The sequence below is a fragment of the Rhinopithecus roxellana genome, chromosome 8 (assembly GCF_007565055.1).
Source record: "Rhinopithecus roxellana isolate Shanxi Qingling chromosome 8, ASM756505v1, whole genome shotgun sequence".
Classification (NCBI taxonomy): Eukaryota; Metazoa; Chordata; class Mammalia; order Primates; family Cercopithecidae; genus Rhinopithecus; species Rhinopithecus roxellana.
Genome location: NC_044556.1, coordinates 12,056,919 through 12,077,182, shown reverse-complemented (window position 1 = coordinate 12,077,182; position 20,264 = coordinate 12,056,919). Strand labels below are relative to the sequence as shown.

General features: G+C 57.1%; 2 protein-coding genes across 11 annotated transcripts in view; one reads left to right on the top strand and one right to left on the bottom strand.

Moving 5' to 3' along the window:
• The window catches only part of MIER2 (MIER family member 2), a 993,207-nt gene that overhangs the window by 216,077 nt on the left and 756,866 nt on the right, over positions 1 to 20,264 (bottom strand). The gene's annotated exons all lie outside the window — the stretch shown is intronic.
• TCF3 (transcription factor 3) overlaps positions 2,859 to 20,264 on the top strand; it is a 46,837-nt gene continuing 29,431 nt past the window's right edge. For 3 of the 10 annotated variants that reach the window (XM_030935026.1, XM_030935027.1, XM_030935025.1), the window contains exons 1-3: positions 2,859 to 3,200; positions 5,166 to 5,276; positions 9,007 to 9,079. In XM_030935026.1, the coding sequence (XP_030790886.1) occupies positions 5,205 to 5,276; positions 9,007 to 9,079 (145 nt within the window). In that variant the 5' untranslated portion in view covers positions 2,859 to 3,200; positions 5,166 to 5,204. Of the gene's footprint in view, positions 3,201 to 3,714; positions 5,277 to 9,006; positions 9,080 to 20,264 lie in introns of those variants that run through there. The other 7 variants (XR_004058623.1, XR_004058622.1, XR_004058624.1 and 4 more) reach the window with 4 other exon arrangements.

Below are 20,264 nucleotides of genomic sequence, written 5' to 3'. Positions count from 1 at the left end.
TGGCCCACATTGTGTGAGGCTCCAGCCCAGCCTTCAAGAACCCCCTACACTGGAATGGGGAGAGCCAGACCCAGCCACAGACACCCTCAGACCCATGGGATCAGGGCTGGGCCACAAGGGAGGGCCGAGGGCTGAAGAGACTGGAGTGGGATTGGAGCTGCTTGGAGACCCTCACTCTGGAGAGGTCTCTCAGTGGGGTGGCTGAGGAATGCAGGCATCAGCTGTGAGCACCTACTCTGTGCCAAACGCCCCCCCTTCCACTGTCCAGATGGGGAAACCGAGGCCCGGAGAGTAGCATGAACTTGCCTGAGGTCAGAGTGAGGTGGAGAGGGATGAGGGATTGCAGCACAGATCCCGTGACCCACAGCCCTCTCCCCAGACCTGCAGCATGTCCCAGACCTGCAGCATGTGGGGAACTCTCTGAGCACAGAGGGTCAGACTGTGGACAGCCCAGGTGTATAGCAGGAGGGGCTTGTGGCTTTGGTGGGGGGCCCCTGTGGCCCTGCCTCCCTGCTGGCCTGGCCTAGGAGCGGCATTGAACTGTGATGACTTAGGGGCTCCAGACAGGGGTGGGAATAGCCTCCCAGGTAGAGGCCACAGCAAATGTAGAGGCCCAGGGTGGGGATGAGCTTAGCAGGTTCTGGACCATCCAGAGGGTGGGATGGCTGGAGCCAAGCGGGCCAGCGAGGTAGTGACATCTTCCCAGGTTGGAAGTGGAGTATTTCCCTTTGGGGCCCCAGGGAGTCCGGAGATTGTGTTATTTTCTTTTTTCTTTTCTTTCTTTCTTTATTTTTTTTTTTTTGAGACGGAGTCTCGCTCTGTCGCCCAGGCTGGGGTGCAGTGGCCGGATCTCAGCTCACTGCAAGCTCCGCCTCCCGGGTTCACGCCATTCTCCTGCCTCAGCCTCCTGAGTAGCTGGGACTACAGGCGCCTGCCACCTCGCCCGGCTAGTTTTTTGTATTTTTTTTAGTAGAGACGGGGTTTCACCGTGTTAGCCAGGATGGTCTCGATCTCCTGACCTCGTGATCCGCCCGTCTCGGCCTCCCAAAGTGCTGGGATTACAGGCTTGAGCCACCGCGCCCGGCCTCTTTTTTCTTTTTCTTTTTTTCTTTTTGAGGCGGACTCTCGCTCTGTCGCCCAGGCTGGAGTGAAGTGGCCGGATCTCGGCTCACTGCAAGCGCCGCCTCCCGGGTTTACGCCATTCTCCTGCCTCAGCCTCCCTGGTAGCTGGGACTACAGGCGCCGCCACCTCGCCCAGCTAGTTTTTTTTTGTAGTTTTTAGTAGAGACGGGGTTTCACCGCGTTAGCCAGGATGGTCTCGATCTCCTGACCTCGTGATCCGCCGGTCTCGGCCTCCCAAAGTGCTGGGATTACAGGCTTGAGCCACCGCGCCCGGCCAATTGTGTTATTTTCATTTATTTGTTTAGTTGTTTATTTTTGGAGACAGAGGCTCGTTCTGTCGCCCACCCTCGAGTGCAGTGCTACGATCTTCACTCACTGCAACCTCCGCCTCCTGCCTCAGCCTCCCAAGTAGCTGAGATTATAGGTGTATGCCATCACGCCCAGCTAATTTTTGTATTTTTGTTTTATTTTACTTATTTATTTTTTAGGGACGGAGTTTTGTTCTTATTGCCCAGGCTGGAGTACAATGGCGCCATCTCGCTCATTGCAACCCCCACCTTCCAGGTTCAAGCGATTCTCCTGCCTCAGCCTCCCGAGTAGCTGGGATTACAGGCACCCGCCACCATGCCCGGCTAATTTTTGTATTTTTAGTAGAGACGGGGTTTCACCGTGTTGGCCGGAGTGGTCTTGAACTCCTGACCTCAGGTGATCTGCCCGCCTTGGCCTCCCAAAGTACTGGGAATACAAGCGTAGGCCACCGCGTCCGGTCAACGTTTTAAATTATTATTTTAAATTATTCAAAAATTTTTTGGAGACGGGTGTGGGGAGGGGTTTCACTATGTTGTTCAGGCTATTCTCGAACTCCTGGCCTCTAAGCGATCTTCCCGCCTCGGCCTCCCAAAGCGCTGGGATCACAGGCAGGAGCCACCGCGCCCTGCCCTAGGCGGGGTCACTTTTTGCTAAGATGTAGACACGGACTACGAAGAATCAGGAAGCCAGATCTGGCCTGAGTTCTGTCCAAAGTCAGGTCCAAATTCACAGATGCCAAGACGGCGACTTAGGTCGGCAAAGGCACCACTGAGGCTCCCCGTGGGGATCTCTGACCCAGAGCTGGAGCGAGCCTCGGTTTTCCCGCCAGGAAAATGGGTCCGACTTGGCCCCCTCGGGGCCGGGGTACCCGCTCGCACCACTCGGCACGCAGGGTCGGCCCGATCAACGCAAATACAACCAAGCAGAAGGGGCCGCGCGGGCGGCCACGCCAACCTGAGAACAAAACTCCAGGACCCACCCCCGCCGCTTCTCGCGGCCTCTCGCTCGCAGAGTCCCGCCTCTGCCGCGGGGCGGGGCCGAAAAGAAACGAGGCGGGGACTCACCACGAATGGCTAGCATCCCCGCCCATCAGACATTCACGCCTTTCGATTGGCCAGACTGTTCTGTCTTATCTTTCAATCTCACTGGCCTTACTCGCTTGCGTCTTGGACTAAGCGCACAGCTCGTGTGTGCTTCCGCGGAGGGGGATAGTTCGCGTTTTCTACCTGCGTCGTGGCCCGACCGCCCCCTCTGCGCGTTCCCACTCCCAGGCTCTGGATCTCGCGGGGATTCGGGGTCCTTACGAGGGTGCTCGGGAGGCCGAGCTGCGGCGTTCGGGCCCGAGCCACCCGGAGATGGCGGAGGGATCCGCGTGGGCCGCCGGGCGGGGCACGCGGGGGCGGGGCGGAGGCGGGGCCTGCGCGGGGCGGGGCGGGGCGGCGCAGCGTGGGGCGGGGGGCGGAACATGTCTCCCGCCGCAGGAAGATGAGGCAGCGGCGGCGGCTGCGGGCGTAGCGGGCCGGAGCCGACGCGGCGGCGGGCACCGCGGGCACCGCGCACGCCGCTGCCCCAGGGGCGCCCCGGCCGGCCGCGCGCACGGGCCCCGCGGGACGGGCCACGCGGGGGTGGGAGGGGCCCGGGCCACGCGCGCCGCCGCCGCCGCCCACGCGCGACCCTCGGGGGCCCGGCCGCGACGCCCCTTTGTCCGGGGGGGGCCCCGCTTCATGCCACCGCCCCCCACGCGCCGCGTGCCCGGCCTCGCCCAGCAGGTGAGCCCAGCGGGGGGCGGGGGGCGCGGGGCGCGCCTGGGACCCCCGCGCTTTGTGCCCAGGGGACCCCGGCCCGCCTCGCGCGCGTTTTTGGGGGTCGCGGAGGAAGTCGGAGCGGGGGCAGCCTCGGGGGGCGCCCCGCGACCCGGGAGTCATTGTTCTCCAACTTCGCGCGGCGCCGGGGGGGCGGCGACGTGGAGGGGCCCGGAGCTCGCCAGGCCCGCGCCGCCCCCGTCGGGCCGGGCACTTCGGGAAACTTTGCGCAGCCCCGGGCGGGGGTGCGGGGGGTGCCGGACGGGCTGTGCAACTTGGGCGCGAGGACCGACCCCCCAACCCGGGCGCACGGGGACCCCGGGGCGCCCCCTTTTTCGGGTAGAGGGGGGCCCGGCCCGGGCGCCGGAGTTTGGAGGGGGGAGCGCGCGGGAGGGGCGTCCTTTTGTCTGCGCGGGGAAGGTGCCGCGCGCTGCAAGCGCTGGTCGGGGCCGGGCGGGCCTGGGTGGGGGGGGGGCGCGCGGGGAACATCTGCTCCGCGTTAATGCGGGGCGAGGCGGCGGCCGCGCTGCGAGCTTCAAAGGCTCCCGGGTCGCGCCGCCTGCACCGGCTGCGGGGGGGAGGGGTCCGGCTTCCCGGGCCTTCCTCCCCCCGGGGAAAAAGGCGTTTCAGGGCTCCCCCCTTCGGCGCCGCGCAAAGTGGCTTCAAACATTCTCCAAGTCTCAAAGTCCTTGGGACGCCCCAGAAGTCTTCCAGCTCCCCTAGAATGCCCATTTCAGCTCGCCACCCCCCCAACTAACTCTGTCTTAAAATCGGTTTCAACTACCCCACGAAAAAGTGCGGTTTCGTAGTCCTCAAAAAAAGTCAGTTTCACACGCCCTCCAAGAAAGAAAAAAACTGAGCGGGGGAGGGGCTGCGCTGGGGCGCCCGCTTCACACCCGGCCTCCAGTTGGCAGACAAAGAGGGGATTTCTCTGCTGCTTAAGTTGGGTCTCCCTCGACCTCGGAGGCCCCTCCCCACCCCCAGCCTCGGAGGTATCTCCCGGCCTGCCCCCGTCCCCACCTGGGGACCCCTGGGGAAAGTCGAGAGTGGAGGGGCCTGGAGTGCATTTCTTTGGGACGGAGATTTTTCTCTGTACCTTTTTCTGGGGGTGGAATGGGTCCTGGCAGGTGGATCCCCCATCCGCCATTCTAGAATAGCGGGGGCACCCTGGTCTTGGGACCCTCTCCCCGCTCAGGGAGGGAGGGCGGGCGAGGGATGTTGTCAAAGTTTTGCTTAAAAATAATTCCCGGATACATCGTGACAGTAAAGCAACCTAGGATTATTTTTTCTTTTCTGAATACTGTTAGGGTTTTTTAAGGGGAGGGAGATTGAGGGTGGAGGGAAGCTTTACTGGTCCCTGCATGGAGTGCGCCCCCCCCCCCACTTTAAGTTGTGAAGCTTATAAAAGAGTTTCGTGGTTTTCTGATTTGTGGATTTCCTTCATGTCGAATTTGGGGGCGACCTGGTCTTCAACGGGCTGTGACATCTGTGGGGGGGATCACCAAATTTCCCTCGGAGTGGGGTAGGGCGGGTCTGTTCCTCCTCTTCCCAGGGGAGTAGGGGGGCCTCAGAGGAAACCCGGGGGTGGTTGGGAATGAGAGAGGTGGGGAGAGGAGAGGTTCTGCTGCCCTGTGTGCAGTTTAAACTTGGCAACTTGATACCCTGGTGGTCTCTGGGGGAGTTAGGGAGTTTATATTTGCACACCCTCCCCCCCATTTTTCAGCCTCCCGGTGGCCTCTGGGGAGGGCTGCACAGGGACCCAGACTCTGGAATTCCATCTTCCCTGCCCCTGCTCCCAGGGCTCCGCTGGAACTCAGACCCCAGGGCAGTGGAGGGTTTTTCAGGCGGCTTCCCCACTCTGTGTTTTGGCCACTCACACCTCTTTTCTCCTCCGTTTCTCCCTGTCCATCTGTCCCCACGTCCACCATGCAGGGTTTCCAGGCCTGACGTGCCCGCCCTGGCCCCAGGAGAATGAACCAGCCGCAGAGGATGGCGCCTGTGGGCACAGACAAGGAGCTCAGTGACCTCCTGGACTTCAGCATGGTGAGCCAGGACCCCCGCCCAGCCCCCGACACCCCTTTGCCCCACAGTTCACGGGAAGGTTTTCAAGGGAGAGTGTTTGCTGAATACGTCAGCGATGGAGCCTCAGCTGTTTGGATGGGAGGCGCCGGTGGGGCTGGGGGTGTGCGTTGCTCTGGCAGGAGGCTGTCCCTGCACCGCAGTGGGTGCACCATGGGGGTCTCACCCGGACGCAGCATGCTACAGTCCACTGCTGTACAAAGGGGGAAACTGAGGCCTCAGGGGCGTGGTCCTGGGCCCCCAGCTTGGCTGGGTAAGCCAACTCCGGCGTTGATCTTCCGATCTGTAAAATGGACCTGATCAGGGTCGCTTCCTCCATTGTAGATATAAAAATTAAAAGTTAAGTGAAAGGTCACTGCGCTCCAGCCTGGATGACAGTGAGACCCTGGAGACCTTGTTTCAATAATTGGGAGGGGGCTGGGCACAGTGATTCCCACCTGTCATTCCAGCACTTTGGGAGGCTGAGGCGGGAGGATCGCTTGAGGCCAGGAGTTCCAAGTCCAGCCCAGGCAACATAGTGAGACCCCATTTCTCAGAGAAACAAAACAAAGCAAAAACAAAATTCAAAAAATTAGCCAGGAGAGGTGGTATATGCCTGTGGTCCCAGCTACTCGGGAGGCTGAGGCAAGGAGGATCACTTGAGCCCTGGAGGTGGAGGCTGCAGTGAGCTATGATGGTGCCACTGCTCTTCCTCCTGGGCGATAAAGACCCCTTCTCAAGGAAAAAAAGGAGGGTGTGCCCAGTACTGAGCAGACAACTCTCCATGAACAGGGTGGGCACCACCTGCCCCACACAAGACTGTTCTAGTGGGCAGAGGACACGGGCATGAAACCAACTGTGTGTTTAATTAGTCACGTGTGGGTGCTGAAGTTAAGATGCCAGGAGCCGAGCCTGGGCCAGGAGGAGGGGTTTAGGATTGAGTGGGAATTCATGGGCCACTTAGCAGACAGCAGGGCCACCATTGTGCCTGTCACAGTTATCACCTCGGAGCAGGCAGGCCTGGTGGGGAGGGCGGGGCGGCTCCCTCCGAGTCTCAGGTTGTTGGGTCTGTCCCTGAAAGGCCCATTTTCCAGCTGGGTGGATGGAGGCTCAGAGGGTGCTGGTCCTCAGAAGTCACAGGGCTCAGGCAGGTGCAGTGAGGCTGGAATGCTGGAGCGCCCTGGGGTGCCAGGTGCGTTGAAGTCCTGGGGCCTCGGTGTACCTGTCGGCGCAGTGGGGCCACGTGTTGTGGGTTCCTGGAGAAGCTCAGGGACCTTGGTTTGTTTCTTCTGGCCTGTCTACAGAGGTCCTTACATCCTGCTCCCGCTACCCCGTGCCCAGTCGCAGCGTTTGGGGTTGAAACAGGTTGGGGGAGGGCACTTTCAGTCTGAATTTAACCCTCCCCCTTGTGAGGCGCAGGCCCCTGAGGTCTGTCAAAAACAAAAGTCCCCAAACTGAAACAACAGCGGCCACCCTGTGGAAAAAAACAGCCCGGAGGCCGGAGGGGCCAAGGCTGCGGAAGGGCCGTGCTGGTATTTTTAAGCCGCGTTTTATTTTTGCCTTCCTGGCTGAGTAACCCGAGGTGCAGTTGGGTTGTTTTTTGTTAAACTGACAAGTCACAGACCGCTGGGCTGGAACAGAACGGCGGTGTTTTGGGGGAGGGGGCACAGGTTCAGCCCCAGGACCTGGCTCCTCACCTCCAGCCACTCAGCACATCTGCCGGTCCCAGGTCGGAGCCAGCAGTCGTGTTCCCAGATGAGGGAACAGGCTGGGAGCAGCAAGGTGCCCGTCCTCTCTGGGCGTCCCCCCTCTGGCTTTACCCAGAGCTGGAGTTTCACCTGCCTGGCTGGGACAGGGAGGCAGAGGCGGCCCCTGTGACTGCCCGCAGCCCTGCTCTGTTCCTGCATACCTGCCCTCTGCCCCCATCCCAGAAACTCAGTCCTGAGGGAAGCCCTTCCCTGGACCAGATTCGCATAAAACGAGAGAACAGGGGACTCAAGTCTCTCGTTCTTGCGGGAGAACATTAACCCGGGCTGTTCCCAGCGCGCCTTCGTCCTTCCCCAGCGCAGGCTGGCTTTGTCGGGAATGAAGGACCTGCCGGCACTGGCCTGGGCTGACGTGCCCTGCCTGGGTCCCAGGCAGTCCCTGGGCCTGAGTCAGGGGCTTCAGGGATGAATGGGGAGCGAGTCCCTGGGACCAAGGCTGTTGGAAACCAGCTCCCCAGACCCTGCCGCGTGCAGGACTCCCATGGGAGTTTGGGTTTTACCACGTCCCACGCAGCCAGAGCCCTGAGTCCATTTCTCAGAAGAGGAAACCGAGGCTCCAAGGCGTGCAGGGGCTGTTTTGGGCTGCTCACCAGGTCAGCGGAGCCCAGAGGACACGGCCCGGTACCCCGTGGCCCATGCCACGTTGGTGCAGCCCTGGTGTCGTAGGGGACGAAGCAGGTGAAAATGCAGTTGGCTGCAGCTCCTTACGTGGGCTCGCCCAGGCCTGCCCGTCCCCCACAGCAGGCCTCTGTTTCCCACATGGGAGGGTGGCCCTTGGAAACCAGGGTCCTGGGGAGGCTGGGCACATCCGAGCCTGCGGGAGGGGGTGCGGTCCTGGGCGAACACTGCCTGCAGCCCGGGCACCACTCCTACCCACAAGGCTGTTCTTCCTCTCCAGGGCCAGGTGAGAATGCGGCCTCCGTTTCCCCTTCTGTAGGGCCAGGGAGTGGGGGACAGAACCCCGCCTCCTGCGTCCCCTTTGGAGCGGTGGATCGTGGCCACAGGCGCCGTGCCTTCGCCTCCTGGCTGCCTGGGGAAGGTGTTGGGGATCTTGGCCGCTCCTCAAAAACCGCCTGGCCCTGATTCCAGCCACTTTCATCACTTGAACCCCAGTGGGAGCTTTAAAGCGCAGCCCCTTGGGGCAGGGCGGAGGCTTGTGTTTTTTCTGTGGCAAAAGGGTTTGTTGCTGTTGGCTTTTCCGGTTAATGCTGCTGAGCCAGTTAATCTTTAGGGATTTAGTGCCCTGGGTACGGGTGAGCCGGGCTGGAGAGGGGTGGCAGTCCCACACTCCTGGCACCCAGGAGCTGGATCAGCGGTGGGGTACAGCCTCCCCCCAGCCCCTCCAGCTTCCTGCCGGGCCCCGGGCGCCATTCCATGTCTTTCTCGACCTGCTGCCTGTCTGAGCCTCGGCTTCCCCTTTGGCAAGCAAACCCATACCCAGCCCTGGTAGGGGGACAGTGGGCGCCACCCCTGCTCCAGGGCCTGCCATGCAGGGCCAGTGCATACACCTGAAACGTGGAGTCAGCCAGGGCTCAGGCATCAGGGGACTCTCCACGTGTCCCCCTGTTGAGTGTAGACCTGTCACTTTTCAGAGCTGAAAGGTAAAGACAACATTGTATGACTGTCAAGAGCCAATAAGTTGCATCCTTTGCCTAAATAGGATACCCCTCCCCCCAGAGCGAACGCAGGGGGAACAGCGAGTTCTCAGTGGCGGGGACTCTGTGCCTGGCGGCGCAGCGGGGTCATCGTCCGGAGTCTTCTCATTCTGGGCGTGGGTGTCCGGGGTGCAGTGTCGCTTGAGGGCACAGCGGGACGGGCCGGACCTAGATGGAGCCCAGTCTCAGGTCCCTGGACGTCCCCAGCTCTGCTCGCTGCCTGGGTTCGAGCCCAGGACTGTAGGGTTTGATTTGCTGCCCGCCCCACTCACCTCTCTCCTCCGCTCCCTGCAGATGTTCCCGCTGCCTGTCACCAACGGGAAGGGCCGGCCCGCCTCCCTGGCCGGGACGCAGTTTGGAGGTTCAGGTAGGATCCCGCCTTCCTGCCAGCGCTCGTGGAGTGAGGAGATTGAGGGTCTGTTGAAGACAGTGCGTGGGGCGAGGGAGGCTGGGGGCAGCAAAAGAGGCAGATGGTGCAGCAAAGGAGGGAAGGGGCCACAGAGGCCAGGTCAGGCGAGCCTGAGGACCCCCGAAATCAACTGCCCTTGCCTGTGTGACCTGCTTCGGGAGCCCAAGCCCCTTGTCCCCTTGTCCGTCCGGCGCCTGGAGCCTGGGTCTAGGGGCGGGGTGGGCCTTCCTCTCAGGACCAGGGTGGGAGCTGGGCCTGTGTGTGGGTGGGGATCTCAAGCCTCCGTGTCTCCAGTCAATCCACAAGGAAAACAGGCTCTGGAGGGGCGTGGTGCGGGATCCCGGCTCTCACTGGATCCCACCCACCTTGTGAGCCTCGACCGCTTTCATTTAAGCATGTATTAGGCGCTCGCTGTATGCAGGGTCCGGCACCAGGGTGACCAGCCACTGTGGTTTGCCTAGGACTGAAGGGCAGTTCCTGGGACCCGGGGCTTTGAGTGCTCAAAGCAGAAACATGCCAGGCTGACCTGGATGAGCGGGTCGCCCTCGCTGATGACATGGCAGTGGGTGGGACAGATAGGGGAGACGTAGGGTCTGGGGGGCGGCCTGCACGTCACCATCTGGAGCGTGGGCGGGGCTTCACAGCACACCCAGAGAGGGCCAGGCTGCCCCAAAGCGGGGCCCCCAGGGAAGGTCTCTGCAGAGTGGGTGTCCTGAGGGTGAGAGGAAGGGGCTGTGGGAGGATGAAGGGAAGAGTTAGCCAGGCAGAGGGAACAGCCCATATGGACACCCAGTGGTGGGACAGGCCGGTGGGGCGGGGTGGGAGGCGCTGTGTTCATTGCAGGTGCGGCAGGGAGCCCTGGATGGTTGTGAATGGAGAGAGGGTCTAGTCTGATGTGCATTTGGGTGGCCCAGGCTGGCTGTCGACAGGATTTGGTGGGGGAGATTGGGGGCCGGTGTCCCCGATGCTGCTTCAGAGCCACGGGTCTCTTTGTGGACATCAGCATCTTTCCGGGGAGTGGGGGCCTCGGGATGGGGGCCTCTGAAACTGTGTCCTTCCTGCCTCTGGGATCTGGGGAGAAAGTGCCATCTTGCAGTTGCCTCCAGAATCACCTGGGGATGGACCCTGGTTGGAGTCTTGGGGTTTTGAGCGGTGGGCAAGGGGGGGTCTGTACTTAGGCACCTGCGCCCCCACACGGAGAGACATCGCTTTGCTGCCCCCACTGCCTCACACTGGCCTTCCCCTCTGCCTGAGGAAGTGGCCGCAGGGCTGGCCGGAATATGCTCCTGAGGCATGGAAATCCCCAAACACCACCCTGCCAGCCCCCCGGAAACAGCCCCAGGAACCGGACATGCTGACGCTTCCCCGTGTGAGACAGAGGGTCAGGCCTTGGGGCCTTCCTGGAGGAGGAGGCACAGCTACTAGGGCCGTACACCCTCATTCTCCTGGGCCTCTGCCTGGGCTTACAGCAGGGTGGGGTGGGAGGCGTCTTGCCTCATCCCCTGTCCTCTCTCACCCCCTCAGCCCTGGCGCAGACCTCTAGCTGTGAAACTGGTGCTGGGGTAGCCAGAGCTGTGGTGTGTGGACCGCCTGGTCCTGAGAATGCTCCCTCTGGGATGCCTCTGCCTGGACGCCCAGCCCGGTCCCAACAGGAACCCTGTGAATGTTTGCAGATTGATTTTCTGTGGTTCCCACAGAGTCTCGACCCGTGCTCTGGCCCTGCCCCAATATTGCAGGTTTGGAGTGTCTCGCCCTGTACCCCCACACATCAGGGTGGAGGCTTCGGAGGGCCCAGTGTGGCTCAGTATGTTGCATTTCTTGCCTTCGGGGGACGTGATGTGGCTGCTGCAGCGCGGGACCCCTCAGCTCCTGGACACAGCGGGGTGACCCCTCCCTGTTCAGTCCGTGCATTAACGCCTGCCTGAGCCTGGGGTGGTGCAGGGTGCAGAGCCCCAAGGCCTGAGTTGGTGGCACCGTCATCACTGCCTCCACTCCCCCAGGCCCCTGCAGGCTGTGGCGCTGGCCCCAGGTGCGGCCTTTCCGAAGCTCCCGCGAAATGGGCGCCTGTTCCGTTCCCTCGTCAGGTTCAGCGAGTCAGTGGGTGCGAGTGGCGGAGGGATCCCGGCAGGGCCCGGGAGCTGCAGTAACTCATTTGCCCCCTCCCGGCTTTTCCTCTCCAAGGACCCAGGAAGAGGGGAATTTGGGGCCCATCAGCAGGATGGAGCCCCGGAGCTGTGGGATCCCTTCCCAAATCTTGGCTTCTTCCTGGAACAGTGGGTGCAGCTTCCTTCCAAGCGGGGCCCAGTTGGCTTCAGGGACCCCGCCCTTCGCCAGGAGTCCGAAGCGCTGATGGGGTCCCCCAGCCATGTTCTCCACCTTGGCCACTTCCTCATGCATCCTGTTCTAGCACCCTTTTTAAGTCACTTCGCTTTTCTTAAATACATTTGAAAAGAAACTTTAGATTTGAGAACCAGAAACCCAGGCGAGAATGAAAGGTATCCCTGAATGTTAATTAAACAGAAGCTTTACCCTGTGAAGGGTCTACCTGTTCTTCGATATTTATTAATATGTAAAAATTGGTGTTGAGAGAGGAGTTAGGTACTGGGCGAGGTGGCTTACGCCTGTAATCCCAGCACTTTGGGAAGCCAAGGCAAGGGGATCACTTGAGGCCAGGAGGTCGAGGCTGCCGTGAGCTGTGATTGAGCCACTGCACTCCTGCGTGGGTGATTGTGAGACCCCAATTCAAACAAGCAGAAAAGGGCCGGACACAGTGGTTCTGCCTATAATCCCAGCACTTTGGTGACCAAGGCAGAAGGATCGCTTGAGCTCAGGAGTTGGAGACCAGCCTGGGTAACACAGCAAAACCCCATCTCTACTAAAAATATGAAACTTAGCTGGGCATGGTGGCACGCACTTGTGGGCCCAGCTACTTGGGAGGCTGAGGCAGGAGGATTGCTGGAGCCTGGGAGACTGAGCCAGACCCTGTCTCAAAACAAAAACAAAACAAAAAAGCATTAGAGATGAATGAATAGGAAACCAAGATTTTCTGGTTGTCTGGATTGGAAGACATTTAAAACGGGAATAATTTTTGTACGCCTTCTCCCGCCCACCGCCTCCCATTTTTGGAAACTCTCAGGCACAGATCCCTGAGTGACAGCTCATCTTCTGCCAAAAAAGACAGGATCTGGGGCCATGAGAGACACCAGGAAATTGCTTATTGACAGACCAAAGGAACGTTGTTTCCTAGTTTTCATTTCCCGGTCGCTTTCTCCGCCTGTGCGATTGTAAGTTTGACACAGGCTCAGAGTGAAAATCCACAGAACGGTACCTCTGGATTCTGATTGAGAGAAAACCCTGGAGGAACCTGGCGCACGAGTTATTTCCTCTGGGCGCGTGTCTGGGCGTGGGATTGCTAGGTCCATGGATTCCCTTGTGAGGTCGGGCGCGGTGGCTCATGCCTGTAATCCCAGCACTTCTGGAGGCTGAGGCGAGAGGATTACCTGGGGCCAGGAGTTTGAGACCAGCCTGGCCAACGTGGTGACAGCATGGCGTTTCTCATTTAATAGGTGACGAAGATCATGGCCTTTCCCCTGCCACTCATTTGATTAATAGAGGGTGATGGTCTTTTTGGAAGGGGATTGACCATGTGAATAGCTGTTTGGTGAATTCTCTTACTCTCCTTGAGCCCTCGTCCTTGAAGTTGATCCGTTTTTTATTCTGAAGTCATTCGGGATTCACGGAAAGTGGCAGAGTGTTCGCCTCTCACCCAGCTACCCGCAGCCCAGCCACCTGCAGTCCGGCCACCCCCAACCCAGCCACCTTCGGGGTACCGTCCCACCCGCCCATGGTGCCGCGTCAGACCTAGGAAGCCGACGTGGGTGCCATCCACAGATCCTGGTCAGATTCCGCTGGCTTGACACGCACGTGTGTGTGTGTAGTTCTGTGCAGTTTTGAGACATGCACCTTCCTTAAGCCCAGAAATCAGCAATCTGTTCTTCATCTCTACAATTTTTTTTTTTTTAAGACCGGGTCTCACTCTTAAAAAAAGTGAGGCTGGGCGCGGTGGCTCAAGCCTGTAATCCCAGCACTTTGGGAGGCCAAGACGGGCGGACCACGAGGTCAGGAGATCGAGACCATCCTGGCTAACACGGTGAAACCCCGTCTCTACTACAAAAAAAATACAAAAAACTAGCCAGGCGAGGTGGCGGGCGCCTGTAGTCCCAGCTACTCAGGAGGCTGAGGCAGGAGAATGGCGTAAACCCGGGAGGCGGAGCTTGCAGTGAGCTGAGATCCCGCCACTGCACTAAGTGAGTGCACTGGAGTGCAGTGGTGCAGTTCATAACTCACTGTAGCCGTGAACTTCTGGGCTCAAGTGATCCTCCCACCTCAGCCTTGTGAGCAGCTGGGACCACCTAACTGATTAAAAAATGTATATATTTTGTAGAGGGCTGGGTCAGCAGCTCACACTAGTAATCCCAGCACTTTGGGAGGTCGAGATGGGAGGATCACCGGAGCCCAGGAGTTCAAGACCAGCCTGGGCAACCGGGAGAAACCCTTTCTCTGTTTAAAAAAAAAAAAAAATTTTCAACTGGGTGTGGTGGCTCACACCTATCATCCCAGCATTTTGGGAGGCCAGGGTGGGTGGATCACATGAGACCAGGAGTTCAAGACCAGCGTAGTCAACATGGCGAAAACCCCGTCTCTACTAAAAGTAACAAAAATTAGCTGGGCGTGGTGGTGCATGCCTGTAATCCCAGCTATTATTCAGGTGGCTAAGGCATGAAAAGCACTTGAACCTGAGAGACGGAGGTTGCAGTGAGCTTGCGCCACTGCACTCTGGCCTGGGGGACAGAGGGAGAGCCTGTCTGGAGAAGAAAAAAAAATTGTATAGATGAGGTCTTGCTGTGTTCCCCAGGCTGATCTTGAATTCATGAGCTCAAGTGATCCTCCCGCCTCAGCCTCCCGGAGTGCTGCGATTACGTGTGTGAGCCACTGTGCCCAGCCCAATTTTTCACTTTTTGAGTATTTTGTGTAAATGGAATCCTATAGTTTGCAACCTTCTGAGATTCGCTTTGATTCTGTTAGGTTAGCGTAATTCCCTGGAGATCCACCCAAGCTGTTGGCTGTATCATTTTTTTTTTCTTTTTATTGATGCCTCATTAACCTTTTTTTTTTTTTTTTTTTTTTTTTTTGAGACAGAGTTTTGCTTTTGTTGCCCAGGCTGGAGTGCAGTGGCGCAATTTCGGTTCATGCAACCTCTGCCTCCCGAGTTCAAGCGATTCTCCTGCCTCAACCTCCCGAGTAGCTGGGATTGTAGGTGCCTGCCACCACGCCCGGCTAATTTTTTGTAGTTTTAGTAGAGACGGGGTTTCACCGCATATGTTGGCCAGGCTGGTCTCGAACTCCTGACCTCTGGTGATCCACCCACCTTGGCCTCCCAAAGTGCTGGGATTACAGGCGTGAGCCACCGCGCCCGGCCACCTCATTAACTTTTTAACTACATCAGTAGTACAATTTACATCACCTTTTTTTTTTTTCTTTTTGAGATGGAGTCTCACTCTGTCACCAGGGCTGTAGTGCAGTGGTGCAATCTTGGCTCACTGCAGCCTCCGCCTCCCGGGTTCAAATGATTCTCCTGCCTCAGCTTCCCGAGTAGCTGGATTACAGGTGCCGCCACAACACCCGGCTAATTTTTGTATTTTTAGTAGAGACGGGGTTTCACCATGTTGGCCAGGATGGTCTTGATCTCTTGACTTCGTGATCCGCCCACCTCAGCCTCCCAAAGTGCTGGGATGACAGGTGTGAGCCACTGCGCTTGGCCTCTTTTCTTTTCTTTTTTTCTTTGTGCCTAAGATACAGGGTCTCACCATATTGCCCAGGCTAGTCTTGAATCCCCGCTCTTGCTTCAGCCTCCTGAGTAGCTGGGACTACAGGTATGAGCCACTGCACCCAGCTAATTTATTTCACTTTATTAATCATTTCATTTTGTTATTTTTTTTTGAGACAGAGTTTGGCTCTTACTGCCCAGGCTGGAGTGCAGTGGCACGGTTTCGGCTCACCACAATCTCCACCTCCTGGGTTCAAGTGATTCTCTTGCTTCAGCCTCCCGAGTAGCTGGATTACAGGCATGTGCCACCACGCCCGGCTAATTTTGTATTTTTAGTAGAGACAGGGTTTCTCCACGTTGGGCACACTGGTCTCGAACTCCTGACCTCAGGTGATCCACCCGTCTCGACCTCCCAAAGTACTTACAGGCGCCTGGGCATATTTTTTAGCAGATACAGGGTCTCCGTCTGTTGCCCAGGCTGGCCTCAAATTCCGGGGCTCAAGCGCTCCTCCTACCTCCGGCTCCCACAGTGCTGGGGCTGCAGGCGGGAGCCATCATGCTGAACCTCCGATGGATGGTTTTCTGCCCTGGGTGCCCTTCCTGAAGCTCTTTTTAGTTGTGGGTGGGAAGACTCGATCCCTTCGCATGGGCCTGTTCCCGCCACCTCAGGGTGAGGAGTAGGCAGCAGAGGGAGTTAGGGGGAGAAAAGCGTACCTGTGCAGCCCCTGGCAGAGGAAGGGAGTGAGAACAGGTGAGAAGCAGGGGACCCGAGCAGTGAAGGGGTCAGAGTGGAGCTGAGGCTGGGTGAACATCGGCTCCCCCATGAGGCTGCTCAGGACACACACCTTGGCCCAGGACCGAGCACCGCTCTGGAGAGGGAAGGCCGGATGGGCCTGAGAGAGAGGGTCCCTGACGATTCCGGGGGAGAAGCACTTGTCTGCTTTACTTTAAAAGCCACGCCCTGTAAATAAGGATCACACCCTTGTTATAAAAATTGGGTATGCCTATTTGGTACAAAGAAAACTTCTAATATGAAAGAAAGGAAGGCTGGGCACAGTGGTTCATGCCTGTAATCCCAGCGCTTTGGGAGGCCGAGGTGGGCGGATCACAAGGTCAAAAGATGGAGACCATCCTGGCCAACATGATGAAACCCCACCTCTACTAAAAATACAAAAATTAGCCGGGTGTGTTGGTGGGTGCATGTAGTCCTAGCTACTCGGGAAGCTGAGGCAGGAGAATCACTTGAACTGGGGAGGTGGAGGTTGCAGTGAGCGGAGATTGCGCCACTGCATTCCAGTCTGGCGACAGAAAGACTCCATCTCAAAAAAAAAAAAAAAAAAAAGAAGTGTAAGCCATATCCTTTAAGAACAATGTAGTAAAACCAGAAATAAAAGACCAAAAAGCAAAAAATAAACAGCCTCCCTGCTGGGAAGTATCCAGATTCCTTTTTTATCCAGTTCTTGAGTTAAAGAGGAAATTCAAATGGTTTTGACAATAGACAGAAATTGGCAGTAATGTAAACTCATAGAAACTATGAGGTGTGGCCAAAGCCGTGCTTGGGGGAAGAATCATAGTCTTCTGCATTCTCATTATTAGCGCAAGTAGAGCAAAAACAAACAGATTAAGCTTTTTTTGTTTGTTTTGAAGACAGAGTCTCGCTCTGTCACCCAGGCTGGAGTGCAGTGGCACAATCTCAGCTCACTGCAAGCTCCGCTTCCTGGGTTCACGCCATTCTCCTGCCTTAGCCTCCCGAGTAGCTGGGACTACAGGCGCCTGCAACTGTGCCTGGCTAATTTTTTGTATTTTTAGTAGAGATGGGGTTTCACTGTGTTAGCCAGGATGGTTTCCATCTCCTGACCTCATGATCACCTGCGTCGGCCTCCCAGAGTGCTGGGATTACAGGTGCGAGCCGCTATGCCTGGCCCAGATTAAGCATTGAAGTCAAGAAGTTATCCAGCAACAGAACAAACTTAGTGAAACCTTTTCTTGGTGATTTGAAGTGCTTCGTAGCATTTCCTACATTGCTACTCATTTTTTGTTGTATTTTTTTCTTTTGAGACAGGGTTTTGCTGTGTTGCGACCATGCCTCACTGCAGCTTCGACCTCCTGGGCTCAAGCCATCCTCCCTCCTCAGCCGCCTGTGTAGCTGAGACCACGGGCGCACACCACCACGCCTGGCTAATGTTTGCATTTTTTGTAGAGACAGAGGTCTTGCCCTGTTGCCCAGGTTGGTCTTGAACTCTTGGGCTCAAGGAGTCCTTCTGCTTCGGCCTCCTGAAGTGCCGGGATCACAGGTTTGAGCTGCTGCAGCAGCCAACTACTCAGTTTTAGTTGCAGTCCTGCCTCCATCGTTCTTTTTCAAGTGTTTTTCCCCCATATTTTCTGACATGCTGATTCCTTTTTTTTTTTTTTCTTTTCTTTTGAGACGGAGTCTTACTCTGTTGCCCAGGCTGGAATGCAGTGGCACGATCTCAGCTCACTGCAACCTCCACCTCCTGGGTTCAAGTGATTCTCCAGCCTCCAGGCTTAGCCTCCTGAGTAGCTGGGACTACAAGTGCCCGCCACCACGCCCAGCTAATTTTCGTATTTTTAGTAGAGACGGAGTTTCATGGCCAGGCTGGTCTTGAGCTCCTGACCTCAAGCGATCCGCCCACCTCGGCCTCCCAAAGTGCTGGGATTACAGGCGTGAGCCACCGCGCCTGGCCAGTAGTCCTTCGTTTTTAAATTAAACCTTCAAAATCGCAGTATAAGACACTTGGTTGTGTCACTGGTTTTGATTATTTGTTCACACACTTCCAGAGCGGGTTGCACGTAGGTATTTTGGGATTTTCTGTGCAACAGTATAGTGGTCTTTTCCTCTTTAGTTTGGGTTTTGGGGGACTTTTTTTTTTTTCTTTGAAACAGGGTCTCACTCTGTCACCCAGGCTGGAGTGGTGCAGTCATGGCTCCCTGCAGCCTCGACCTCCCGGGCTTCTGAGTAGCTGAGACTGTGGGTGTGTGCCACCACACCCAGATAATTTTTGTATTTTTTGTAGAGATGGAGTCTCACCATGTTGCCCAGGCTGGTCTCGAACTCCAGAGCTCAAGCGATCCTCCTCCCTTGGCCTCCTGAAGTATGGGGTTGCAGGCGTGAGCCACTGCGTCCGACCATCCTCGCTTTCTGTCCTTGTTCCCTCCTGCCATGCCCTAGTTATATGTATTTTGTACTTGATTCAGTCTTCCAGCTGAGCCGTCACCCTTTTCATCCTCAGACCCGTAGCCTCCCCCCTGTCCCAGCGCGGGGCTCTGTGTGCCTTTTTACATTGTTTGGTTTTTCTGGAGACATATGGTGGGGACGATGGTGGGGACCCCACTCCGGGCAGGCAGGTTGGCTCAGGTCTCCTTGGCAAGCCTGATACCGCCTGTGGATTCGAGGTAGACCTTCCTGTCTGCCTGTGTTTGTCACGTTCAGGGTGTGTCCTCCTGGTCCCATTTGAAGATCCACGGTGAGCGATCAGTAGCACTCGTGCACGTGTGTCTCAGAAGGGCCCCTAGCTTCCCACTAACACTTTCTTCAGCCTGGCGGTGTCTCACACCTGTAATCCCAGCACTTTGGGAGGCCGAGGCGGGCGGATCACCTGAGGTCCGGAGTTGGAAACCAGCCTGACCAACATGGCAAAACCTTGTCTCTCCTGAAAATACAAAAATTAGGTCGGGTGCAGTGGCTCACGCCTGTCATCCCAGCACTTTGGGAAGCTGCGGCAGGCGGATCACAAGGTCAGCCTGGCCAATATAGTGAAACCCCGTTTCTACTAAAAATACAAAAAATGAGCCGGGCGTGGTGGTGGATACCTGTAATCCCAGCTACTTGCGAGGCTAAGGCAGGAGAATCACTTGAACCGGGAGGCAGAGGTTGCAGTGAGCTGAGATCACACTATTGCACTCCATTTGGGGCGACAGTGCGAGACTCCATCCCTTAAAAAAACCCAAAAACAAAAAAATTAGCTGGGCATGGTGGCTCGCACTTGTAATCCCAGTTGCTCAGGAGGCTGAGGCAGGAGAATCACTTAAACCCAGAGGTGGAGATTGCAGTGAGCTGAGATCGCGCCATTCAGAAACAACATATATATTTATTTTAAATCATCCATTTCAGCCACATCTTAAGATGTGCTACCATTTGGCTCTTCTTTTTTTTTTTTTTTTTTTTTTGAGACAGTCTCACTCTGTTGCCCAGGCTGGAGTGCGGTGGCACGATCTTGGCTCACTGCAAGCTCCGCCTCTCGGGTTCACGCCATTCTCCTGCCTCAGCCTCCCCAGTAGCTGGGACTACAGGCGCCCGCCACCGCACCCAGCTAATTTTTTTTGTATTTTTAGTAGAGGTGGGATTTCACCGTGTTAGCCAGGGTGGTCTCGATCTCCTGACCTTGTGATCTGCCCTCCTCGGCCTCCTGAAGTGCTGGGATTACGGGTGTGAGCCTCCGCACCCGGCCCCGTTTGGCTCTTGGATAACGTTTGGAGGCGCCTGTCTCTCTGCCTGCACTGGGAGGCTGAGGGCGCCGTGGTCGTCAGTGCGCCAACTTTTCTGTCTTTTCTTTGTCCTTGACTCCGCTGCCCTGTGCATTCTCTCTCATCAATTTTTCTTCTGGAGGATCTGCTTCATTGGCGAATCAATACTGATTAATTGACTGCTTTTCTCTTTATCGGCATTTCTTCTCTTTCTAAAGTTTTTGGTGACTTTCAGATCACGGGTCCCCTTTGCTGACTTCTGCCCTCTTCCGTTCCGTCACTGGGGTGTTGAGGATTCCGCCCCATGAACCCCATCCCATTGGTTTCCATGATGCTTGTTTTTCTCATATGACTGACATTTGGTTTTGTTTTTTGTTTTTTTCTTTTTTTTTTCTTTTTTTTTTTTTGAGACGGAGTCTCGCTCTGTCGCCCAGGTTGGAGTGCAGTGGCCGGATCTCAGCTCACTGCAAGCTCCGCCTCCCGGGTTTACGCCATTCTCCTGCCTCAGCCTCCCGAGTAGCTGGGACTACAGGCACCCGCCATCTCGCCCGGCTAGTTTTTTTGTATTTTTCAGTAGAGATGGGGTTTCACTGTGTTAGCCAGGATGGCTCGATCTCCTGACCTCGTGATCCGCCCGTCTCGGCCTCCCAAAGTGCTGGGGTTACAGGCTTGAGCCACCGCGCCCGGCCGGAGGTCCCGTCTTGATTTCTAGGTCTCCAGTGCCAAAAGTCAGCTTTGGCTTAAGTGGTAGCTGCTGTTTGGAGGACGCAGAGCACCTCTGCCGAGGCTGAAACATGGATTATTTTTGTCCTTCGTGAGTACTTGAGGGAC